Consider the following 12,028-nt stretch of genomic DNA (forward strand, 5'->3'; position numbering starts at 1 on the left):
ACTGATAATGTTCTCTGTTTCCCCTTCAGTTTGTAACCGGGTCACAGACCATTCCCTGAACTTTTTCAAGCGCTGCGGCAGCATCTGTCAGATCGACCTGCGCTTCTGCAAGCAGGTGACGAGGACGGCCTGCGAGCGCTTCATCGCAGAAATGTCAGTGAGCGTGCCGTTCAGACTGAAAGAGGACAAACTGCTGCAGAAGGCCAGCTAGTTATTCCTAACAACCAATAAAAGACTTTGCACTTAATGGAACAATATTTTTCTTTGTAAACTGCTCCTGTGATAAGTCTCTGAATCGATTTAAAGAAACTGAAACGAGACGGATTCCGGAAACACATTCACTGGACAGAAAAAAGGATGCATGCATTTGTGTTGCGATTTTACTTTTTTTTAAAGATGTGCTTATTTGTTGGGTTGTTTATTTTTATTCTTTAAATATTTGAGAACACAGTATTTTTATACAAGCTTCACTTCACAGAGTTTACTTAACATGTCTCAGGAGCTGAGAATCACAGAGAGACTGCATGGCATGTGAACAGAGAAAATATCCCCTTCCTCACTTTGCCTTCATACGACCATATCTTCTACGTGTCAACATCTGTATGTGACTTTAATGGAACTTCAGTATCAAGACAAAAAAAGATGACCTGTACAGAAATAAATATCTGATTAAATTATCATTACTTATTCTCAAATATTTAGAATGTATTTCAAAACGACGAACATATTTCCTTTCACACCCTCATGTCTTCACTTATCTTAATACTTTTATAAATTGTTGAGTGTTGTGTTTGACATTTCAACATTAATTTATTGATTTTGTTTTTTTATTACAGTTTATATTTATTCATTTATTCAATAAGTTGACATTGATGCCTCAGAACCGGATCAAATAATGCTAGCTAATAACTTATCGGGTTAGTTTGAGCCTGTTGGTGGAGTTTAACACAGTCAGTGGCAGGAAGTTGACATTAATACAATGTGAAATCAAATGACTTTACCCGAATGACCTGCCACTGACTGTATGACACAGTCAGCCTCACACATCTGGCCACAGGCTTAAGAAAGTATTATGCAAATGACTCATTTGCATAATGTTTAAATAATAGCTCCATACAGTAGGTGTCGTGTGTATTTTGGGGTGTTGTGCTGTAATCAATCACCTGAGGTGAATGTGATCATGTTTATATTTGTAAATCCAAAAACTATGCTAATATGCATTAAAATAATTTCATTTGTATCATCACCGAGTCTTTCTTGAGTCCATTTATTTCAATATATCTGCAATGAATACTCACACTTTCCCACAAAGCTTCAATAACATTAAACGGATCTTTCCTTCTTGGGGAAATGTAAAGTCATATTTAAATGGGTTTTTCAGCACTGGAGCTAAATTAACAAAGGTCTTTGGCCTTCTGTTTTTTAATGCAGGAACGAACAACTTCTACATGTAAAACGACATTAATTCTGCACAGAAATAAAGCTCAACGTCAAGACAGTGAATACAAGTGGAAATCATATTTTTTGGGGCGTTTTTGATTATGTATTTTTAATTAATATGATCACTTTAGAAGTACTTATGTGAATACATGTTTGCAAAATGTCCTTCGGTTCTTGCGATTTTCTATCGGTTTTCTTTTAGTATACAGAGTACCACATTTCAACCTGATCCAGTAGGTGAGGCTGAGTGACGCTCAGAATACATCTCCCTGAAAATGCATAACCAAAAGGTCAGTCAGTACACTGCTTTGTTCCAGAATGATGCATATATCTTGACATACATTTTATATCATTTTGTAAATATATTCCTGCTCCCCAAGTAATTAAATGTTACATACTTTGGTGATGCATCGATTGTTGTCCTGGTTTGTTTAAAATGTCTCTACATTACAGGATGGATGGTGTTTTAAGCGATTCTCGCCCCGACAACACAATCTGTAATCATTTGGATCTCGTAAATTACCCTTAAACATAGCACCATCTTCAGGTGGTAATGCTCGATAAATATTTTTAGAACACCTTAAATTTGACAAGCCAAAACCAGTAAATATTTGGTGTTTTTACCTTACTAAACAACTTCAAATTATTACTCAATTATCAAAATATAATTATTTTTGTGTGTGTTGATGAATTCATTTCATTATTTCAGCAATTCATATTTTATCTAAGATAGTTAAAGGGAAACTGTCGGTGATGCACGAGTATACAAAAACAGGCTTTAAATAAAATCTTTAATTACCAAAATAAAAAGTTCAACATCCCCAAATACAAAGACTTGCACACTATTCGACCCTCTCTAAAGGAAAGATGCTCCTGCTCCGCTGCTGCTAATGATTTTAGGGACATCTTTACTCTAAGAGCAGCAATGTTGACTTTGTCTGGGTACTTCTAAAATGTGCAGGAGTAGAGGGGGAGAATGTGGAGAAGATGGGGAATAACATAACCAGCGTCATACGGTTCTCATCATGCTCTGGTTTAAGAGGGACAGATCATTCAAGCTATGCAGATTAAACACATTTCAAACCACTTGACAGAAAAACATTACTCTGATATAATAAACCCAACCCCAGTGACATTTCAATAATCTGATATTACACCGTTCAAATCAAATGGAAAAAATAGATATTTACATCTCATATGGATCATTATATGCAAATATACATTAGCAAGTCATTATTTTGTATATACTTTCTATACCACAGTTGTCAGTAAACTTGGAGCTATATCTTTGAAAAGTTAGTATGAGAAAAAAAAAAACTAAAAAGCACTTCATTCCACTCCAAACGATGTACAACAACAAAAATAACAAACATTCAGTTTCACACCGACAGTTCAGCTGGAAACTGGAAGATGGTTGGAGGAGTTAGCACCGGTTTTTGTCTTTCAACTAAAAAGCTGCTAAGACAGAAGCTACAGCCGAGGTTAGCTATTGCCGTAAGAGACTTTGTATGACGGTTTAAATGTGTAATGCATTGAGAGCTGCAGCGATTAAGCGACTAATGAATTACATAACTTTCGGGGAAAAAAATGTAAACTCATTTGAATAATGGTAAAAGTAATTTTTGCATGCCATTATGGATTTTTAGCTTCTTAAATATAGAGATTTACTGCATTCCTCAGTTTTATCCCATATTAAAAACTTAATATATTTGGGTTTTGGACTCACACAATAAGACATTTTATTGTGTGAGTCCAACACAATAATTTTCTGACATTTTAAAGCCCAAACAATTAATCAAGAAAATAATAGGCAGACAAATGAACAACTAGTTGCAGCGCTAAGTGCATTATTCTGCGCCTCTAAAACAATAATAATTCAATATAATTAATAATGCATTGATTCCATCACTAAAGACCGCATAGCACTTGCCCATTTCTAGGCTGAGTAACACTAGGTTTTACTTCAAAAGAAAAAACAAGCTCAGTTATTTCTAATTTGATCTTTTTTTCAACTGACAAACAAACAAATTAAGTAGCCTTTAAACTTCATCTCACAAGGTTTCCAAGAATCAGTACACATTTTACTTCAGCCATTGTTATTGGTCATAGTTTAGAGACTGTTGTGAGCGGTGGTGCATTAACACAGTGTGAACAAAGTGCTGAAAAATCTACATCCGCACATGCTGACACCCACACAGTGGAGGGGGGAGGAAATGGGTGACAGGCATAGAGCAACACCCATTATTTGGCACCTTCTTCACTCACCCTCAGTCCTGTGGTGAGGTTCAGTTTGCTTCTGTCCTCGGTGTTTCTATGATATGTATTGACGTGCAGCAATCGTAAAGAAGCCACAGCTTATAGGCAGATCTGAGGGTGATGCGTTGTGTTAGACAGGACTACAAGTGGCTGAGTGCCACACATTCTTTGCTTTGAGAAACTGTAAGAAAAGCCAAACAGACACTTAGGAATGAACACAGATTAGAGATATGTTTACTTGAGGAATGACTGAAACTGAAGTCGAGGTATTAATAAAAACACATTTCTCACAATATTTCAATGTGCAAATAGTGTGAGAGTTTCAAGGGAATACAAACGTGGGAACACCCACAAAATAACTATTTTGCGGATTCAAAGTTATGAGCTGCATGGTTGATTTAAAGGTGGATGTTTTAAAGTGGGGTTATATGAGATACTTCCAAAGCGAGTGTTCAGTATTGCTTAGAGCGCCTGGCATCTGGCCTCCACAGTTTGGAGTAGCAGCCCTGGAGCAAATTACTATTGTGGACAAAGCAGCAGCAAAACATACTTCAGCCACTTAAAGAATAATCCAAATCAGTTGGAGTGAACGCTATATTTAGAATATTTTCACCACTTTACCTTGCTGTGAGATGGCTCGCTCCAAAGAGGATCTCCAGCCCTTATGTCTCTCATATTTCCTCCATTCAAGGCCACCAGACTCCATTGAAAGAAAAATGTAATTCTACCTCACAGAACACCAGAGTTGCTGGTCTATCACTGCCACAATTGGAGAATTTGAACCTACCAAAGTCACGCAATAACACAGTATGTTATTGAGTTAGTACCTCATACAACCCCCACTTCAAAACACACAAAGTCTGAGACCTGCAGAGGTGCATTAGGACTTGAAGACGTGCACGGCCCTCACGACGTACTGCCTGCAGATCGGGCACTCGTTCATCCTCTTGCCGCACTTGGTGCAGGTGACCATGTGACCGCACTCCAGGAGGACGCAGTCGATCACAGCGTCCATGCAGATCCTGCAGAGGTTGTCATCCTGGACCGTCAGCGGACCCTTCTCACCGTCTGGAGGAGAAACGGAGAGGTGAAAGGAAGTGTGAGGAAACAGTTTTAAAAAGGAGTAAGTCACCCACAAGATGATCTCATGTCTCCATGTTGAACAAAGAATAAAAAAATGGAGAAGAGTAATTTGAATTAATTTGTCCTTCTGTTATTTTTTTATCTTTGTTCACCATTTTCTTAAAGAATACCAAGTAACACAGGGTGAGTAAATGATATGCAAAAGGCCATTTAATGGAAGTTTTCCTCCTAGCAAAGCGATGAAATAACAGAGTGATGTCAATGTCAATGCCCGTAATAGCAATATGTCAAGGTGTTTCTATGACGACCATACAGTCTTTATAACTGGTAGCCTGCTGCTAGGAGAGTGGGTTTACACGGCTAACAGACTACACTTCCTCAGAATGACTTGCTTCACACATCCAAGTACATGAATGTATGATAGAATGATCATGGTGGATCGATGAACCTGCGGGATTAATGATTTCCATCCTTTATAAAGAAACTCTCACATTAAATGTCATTATCACACAGGGAGCACACACAGGGAGGACACACAAGGAGGACACATAGGGAGGACACATGGGGATTACACAAAGACGAAAGTGGGATAACGAATGATAATGGGTTCACGGTGAATACAGATGTGGTGGTGAGTCACGGGTGGTGCATGTGACCATGGCAACAGTGGCATAAGCCTTACCTCCGACGGCCCCGTTGCAGATAGGAGGGGGAAAGGCCACCACTTAAGAGTGATAGGAGTAAAGCAAGCAAGAGACATTTCATTATGATTCTGATTGAGAAAAACGCATTTAAATGACTCCGCTTGTGAAGTTAATTATTATTATTTCTAGCGACAGTATATCATATTGTCTTAAGGAGCAGAGATATTGGGTTTTCGTGGTTAAAAACAGGATGTGGTTTCCAATGCTGACATTATGGGGGAGTGCACACAGTTGAGTGACAGCTTACCTGTGGTTTCTGTACTGCTCACATTTTCCACTGCAAGAGAAATCATTTTAAATTAGTATTGCGACTTATTAAAACATCTTATATTCTGTTCTGTCAATACACAGGCTTTACCGAAAATATTTAAAACGTAATTTATTGTGTTTAAATTTGAATTAAACCAACATTAGATTACTGTCTATTTTGTTTTCTTCTATTGTTTCATTGCGGTCAAATAGTTTGCTCTCCTGCTTGCCACACACAAGGGAGGCAGGATCTTATATTTAACAGGGCAGAAAAGCAGCAATCTAACAAACACTGAAAAGAAATATTCATTAAAGAAAGTTGATTTAATTAAAAAAGACTAAACTATCTACATTTAATCTGATTAATCACTGCATTAAAATGGCGAGTGTTTTTATGTTTTTTAGGGTGATGACATAAATATAATGACTGACTTTGAAGCTTTCTTGGGAAACCTCGATATAGAAGCTTATCTAAAATGGACATTTGGTAACCCTAACCCTAGTGAATACATTCAATAGTAAATGTATGTAAACAGGACATTGTTAAAGCCAACAACTGCCAAACTAAATCCTACAGTATTTACTCAGACTAAGTTGATACCCACATGATTTCCTGTTCTCCTCCGTCTCTCTGTACAGTCGGTTGACCCGCTCCACCAGCTCCCACTTCTCACAGCACCCTGAGAAGTTGACAAAGTTCCTGGCGAGGATCTCCTTCAGCTGCCGGACGGACAGGCCCTCGATGTCCCTCAGGCTGGAGATATCTGAGAGCGACGCTCTGGCCCGACGCCGCGTCTGAGGACTGACCTGAAGGAGCAGGAAACACGACATTAGGGGCAAAATGGATTGAACGTTGAGATTTCCCTTTAAAAACTTGGCAGATTAGCTTCATGCATAAGAGAGGAACGGGGGTGCAGACGTACAACAACAAAACAACAGGGACAACAATTGTATTCACTATGAGAGTTAGATAAAAAATACAGCTTACACTTCCAAGAATCTTGTGTTGTGTTTAATAGCAAGCATGCACCACCACTTGAGAATTCTTGTAATTAAAAATGATTATGCAATATAAAAAGGGATTTATTACTGCTTGTTTTGAGCAGAAAAACACTCTTTTGCAGAACGGGCAGAAGATGTTTGAGCGTGCTTAGAAAAACTCTTATATGCGATAGAATCTTGTGTTTCATTGTTTGCTTATTCAGATGGAGCTGAGCAATTGTAGGCATTAGCATCTCATTTGCAAGCCTTATATTGCTAACCTGGCAATTTTCAACACAAAAGTATATACTGCATAGAGAGCTGTGTCATCAGTTATTTCTATTTATACGCTTTCAGCAACAGTAATGAAATGCACTATCCAAAACTTCACATATGAATGATTTCATAATGAAAGCAGGAAATTGTATAAGTCACTGATTACCTCCGGAGTGTGTTCACTGGGGTCCAAGTTGAGGAGAGACACAGATGTGGCATCGCCTATATCCTGCAACACAGCAGAGGCAATAACAAACATTAGTTTGCACTATACGCTGGGAATAAGCCCGATGACTAAGGATCAGGATTACACACTCTTCAAACAGCTCATTGATAGCCTGGATCAACAATGTCTCGTAGCTTCCATGCTTACTGCTCCCTAAGCAGGCCAAGTATTTATAGTTGAGCCAAGCTCTCTTTTCAGTGCCTGTTATGGCTCTTCTTATTTGCTTTATATTCCTGATAATTTCATTTTCAACTTGTTAGTGGTTAAGCAAGAATGAAATATATTTCAATTAGTTTCTATATTGGTGACATGTCAACAAGTGGTGGTGGTCAGGCTCCACCACTTGTCAGGCTCCTCTCCTCTGTGCGCTGGGCTATATCATGCAATCGAAAGTGAAATTTAAGCTCGCTCCATTGCGGAGATATTTCCGCGAGTGAGGAAAACGTTTATTTATTTATTTATTTCAAATCTGAAATGTTACCAATATACTCACGGAGCACTAGGGGGTGTCCGCGGAACACACTTTGAGAAGCACTGATCTAGACGTATATAGGTTAAAAACATTGAGATCTATCAATCTATTTAAGATATGCCTTTATCTCTTGAAAGTCTCAAGGTACGTCTGTGTCACAATTTGAAGCGCATCTCCTTCCTACAGAGCCCAGAATTGGAATTGCTAAAGTGTTGCTTTTTGTGAGTTGATATAACTGTAACTTCTGTTAGGAACATATGCTTTTGTCTCGTGTCTATTGCAGTATTGTAATGACAATTGTTGTTTACATCCGTAATGTGTGCTGCTGCTAAAAATCACACATGGTTAGAAGTTCTGACCTGGTTGGTGTCAGAGCTGTCACTCCTGCTGAGCGGCTCCTCCTGAGGGGCGACGAAGGCCGACAGCTCTGAGGCTGACTGCGTGGCGGAAGGGATCGGCGTGTAGAGGGAACGCGAGTGGAGGCTGGCCGCGTCTGGGTCCTCCTCTTCCTCAATGCCTCGGTGACAAAGCACCAAGTCCACCAGGTCTTCTTTTTCCCTGCAGGTATCCGTGGGGACGTTGCGGAGCAGCAAGTACTGACGCAGGTCCCTGACTCGTAGGCGCATGAGCCGCGGACGCTGAAACGCTGTCGCCTTCAGCAAATGACATGTGGCACAGACACGCAGATTCTCCTGAAGCACGGAGCACAGAGAGCAGAAGCTCCTCTTGCAGTCGCAGCAAATATACTGCAGGAACGCAGAGAGAGAAAAACAAGATGATGGAAATTAGGCAATTTGGGAATATGTCTAGAATGAGTGACTGTCAAAACACAACCATAAAAGAATAAAAACACATTTGACATACATAAAGGGATGAGATGATTGGATCTGGGACAAAAAACACTAACAATTATTTTATTGAGGAGAATTTTCATTAACATGATCATTGTGAATTTTGTGACTTGGAAGGCTGTGTTTGCTTTTATGGAAGAGGATTAAAGAAATTCAGCACAATTTATAATACAGAATAATCAGGCATAAAAGCACAGACTCACGATGCTGCTATTTCTCTTTGTATTTATTTACCCTTTATCTATGCAGGGGGATCTAAGGATTTAATATGACCTTTTTATGATTGTTCCCTAAAAAGGATAATAAAAAAGATGTCCTATTTGTGATACAATGAAATGTGATTCATTTATGTTAAGAGGCACAAGAGTTTGAATCATATGTTGATTATCATCGAGATAAAATCATGAATCACAAATATTTTGGCCGAGATAAATGTGTCATGAAAATGTTATCTGGAACGCCTACATTTGCCTAAAGTGTGGCAAATTGCTTCTATTTACCCTTTGTTATTCAAATTTCAACATGTTACATTTGACAAATGACTGGAATGCACCTCGATGCCAGAAGTCCTTTGCTGCATTTTTCAATCACTCACATCTGCTCTACCTCTCCTGGTGCAGAGAAAGGAGGAAGCTCATTTCTTTTAAGTGACAAACATCAAACAGTAATAAATGCAAGATGTGGGATTAGACTGATATGGTGAGCGAGTGAAGCACAGGGTTCAGACAGAATGAGACCATAAGCCATGCATGAACATGAGCACTCGTTGAAGATATTACAGAGCAAGCATGGTGTCCATCTGTCTCTGCAATCAGTTGGAATGGCACAGCCTCCTCATTATAAATTAATAGCCTCCGGGTGTAAATTAAATTTTGATATTTTTTCAATTTGGCAAACCATTTTTTTAGATGATCGAGGTGCTCTATTCCCTATAAAATTTTACACTAATAGTTAGACAGTCACTTTTAGTCTAGTCTATACAATATTTAAAAATACCTATGACTAACGTAGACAAGAAAACAAGTGTAAAAAACATGTTCTCTATCTACGTGCTATTAACTAGATGCATTTCCACAGCCAAAAACAGCAGGCAAATAGTCCTTCTGTTTAAAATATTCATCATATACCTCCCTCTGCTTCTACACAAACACCTTTCCTTCTAATTAGGTAAGTAGAGCTGTGAACATGTACTGGAAGACACCTACCTTCCTCCTGAAGACTGAGAAGGCCTGACCACAGGCCTTGCAGACCAGACTGGGACTTCCTGAGCTGGCGGGCGGGTATGTGGAGTATCCCGCACTTGGGGCAAATCTGAAGGGTCCAGCACCAGCCCCAAACCCTGGCTGCTGGCCTCTGACGGCCCCTGTACCCATGACTTCATTCAGCAAACCACAGCATGAAGCCCACATGGACGAGGCCCCTGCCTGACAGTCAGAAAACACAGCATAATTTCAGGATCTCACATTCAGCTTTAAGACATTAATAGGAGCATAACAGCATGATTCTTTGCACCTCCCATACTTATTTATTATTACAACAAGCAGTATTTTTATTTCACTGTAGAGTATTTGATTATAAATGTTATTTTTAGCTCATCTTATTAATTTTTACATATATATTTCACTCATCCTGCAACATAGGGGAATTGCAACATTCTTTTGCACTATTTTATTTCTATTCTGTTATTTCTTGTGCTATTTAAAAAAATTGTATTTTATTGTTTTATGTTGCATTGATGGAGAAGCCTGACATATTTTCATTGCGTTGACTACACTGTAGCTACTGTGACAATAAAGCCTTTTAATCTTGATTTATGCTCTGAAACAAGCCATATTCTTTGTAAAGTTGCCTCATTTGGATGCATATTATAAATAATAACTAAACACAACGCTATGTTACACAATTAAAAGCACAAATAGTCAGACAGGAAGAACAACATTCCACAACAAAGGCAGACAATAAAACGTCAAGCAAGCTACATTTTAAAACACTTTCGATACCAAGCTGACGCTAGCGTTGCAATACGAATAACAAAACAAATGCATTTACCAAAACAATTGCATGCCTTACATTCCTGTCAGGTCGGTGTTTGGCAGCTGTCACTAAGCTTCTGTCTTGTGACAGTTTTCTAACAGAGGCTAGGTGACATAACGTCAGTGACATGAAGCTTCTGTAGCTAACGTTAGCTCCCTGCTGCTAGCCTCAGTCTAAGCAGAGCTAAAAATGGATCAGAGGTTATGTAAAGGAAAACGAAACCTTCATTGCAGCTCCGGCGTTTCTACCGAGGAAGAGGAGGCAGGCGGTGAACACATTGCAATATGAGGCATCACTTCTTAAATTGCATGAATGCGTCTTGGTGTGAGAGAAATGTTCGAGCCCCGGGCCAGGCTGCTTCTTCTGTGTGAGCTCTGCAGCCTGGGCGCAACCACTCTGTTTCACTGCCCTCCATGGACAGTCTGCAGAAGTCCAGCCTACTTTACAAACATATGGGATACATGTTCACCATTGATGTTCCTGTTGTCAACAAACAGATTCATCATCCCTCTTCCCTTCACAGTCCCTTGAAAAATGCCACCTTCATATATATATTCATATTTTCCCCACTTTAAAAGAGTCAATCTTTTAAAACTACTCCAGCCTGACATACACATATGAAATATGAATTATATTTTGGGGATTTTAACCCTTTAAATGCCAGTTTGTTGAAAAAACTCCACTTTTTTTAATTGAAAAAAACAAAAAACTAGAATAATTTCCATAAAATAAATTTCAAGGAGTATTGCATTAGTATTATTATTAGACCCTGATATGGATCAAGGATTGGCAGCAACATTGATTTTGATGCATCATTATGTTTTCTGCAGTGTCAGATTAAAGTTTAAAATCTTAGCATATATATATGATGATTTTCACTAGGCCGTCTCCTACCACAAGTAAAAGGTTTTTTTTCCGAACTAAATTCCCTGTTGTGTGCTAAAATGAATAATACAAGATTGAATGTTGATTATTATTATTATTATTATTCTTATTATTATTATTATTATTATTATTATTGAACTAGTTCAAATTCCAATTTCTGATATCAGTAATTCAATTGTTGATATCAGAAATACAATTTGAACTAGTTAAAATTCCTTTTTTTTATATCACAAATTCAATTTCAGCTAGTCAAAATGCCAATTCTTGATATCAGAAATACAATTTGAACGAGTTCAAAATCCTTTTTTGATATCAGGAATTCAATTGTTACTATCTAATTCAATTTGTATTTATATAGGAGACCATGAGCCATGATGTTTTTAAAGTACAGAAACATTCAGAATGCATGATGATTGCTTCAAAGGTTTTGTAATATACCCCTAGTACTCTTAATTTATAAAGTAATACATGTGAATTATTGAGCTCATTGGTGGCCTGACCTGACTGGCCCTTCTAATTTGGTTTAAAAAAAGTAAATGATGATCATTGTGAAGGGGTGTCCAGCCCATAT

General features: G+C 38.3%; 2 protein-coding genes across 11 annotated transcripts in view; one reads left to right on the forward strand and one right to left on the reverse strand.

Moving 5' to 3' along the window:
• Nucleotides 1-1,240, forward strand: part of kdm2ba (lysine (K)-specific demethylase 2Ba) — an 18,949-nt gene extending 17,709 nt beyond the window's left edge. For all 3 annotated transcript variants that reach the window (XM_079685944.1, XM_079685946.1, XM_079685945.1), the window contains exon 10: nt 30-1,240. In XM_079685944.1, coding sequence (XP_079542070.1) covers nt 30-211 — 182 coding nt within the window. In that variant the 3' untranslated portion in view covers nt 212-1,240. The remainder of the gene's footprint in view (nt 1-29) is intronic.
• The window catches only part of rnf34a (ring finger protein 34a), a 12,105-nt gene extending 1,099 nt beyond the window's left edge, over nt 1-11,006 (reverse strand). For 2 of the 8 annotated variants that reach the window (XM_079685950.1, XM_079685947.1), the window contains exons 1-8: nt 10,588-10,785; nt 9,744-9,962; nt 8,047-8,433; nt 7,156-7,218; nt 6,338-6,539; nt 5,731-5,760; nt 5,462-5,503; nt 4,614-4,764 (exon numbers count right to left, since the gene is read on the reverse strand). In XM_079685950.1, coding sequence (XP_079542076.1) covers nt 4,614-4,764; nt 5,462-5,503; nt 5,731-5,760; nt 6,338-6,539; nt 7,156-7,218; nt 8,047-8,433; nt 9,744-9,962; nt 10,588-10,701 — 1,208 coding nt within the window. In that variant the 5' untranslated portion in view covers nt 10,702-10,785. The other 6 variants (XM_079685952.1, XM_079685951.1, XM_079685948.1 and 3 more) reach the window with 6 other exon arrangements.
• Nucleotides 11,007-12,028: the final 1,022 nt, after the last annotated feature.

This window comes from Notothenia rossii (assembly GCF_949606895.1).
Source record: "Notothenia rossii genome assembly, chromosome: 6".
In the NCBI taxonomy this organism is placed as follows: domain Eukaryota; kingdom Metazoa; phylum Chordata; class Actinopteri; order Perciformes; family Nototheniidae; genus Notothenia; species Notothenia rossii.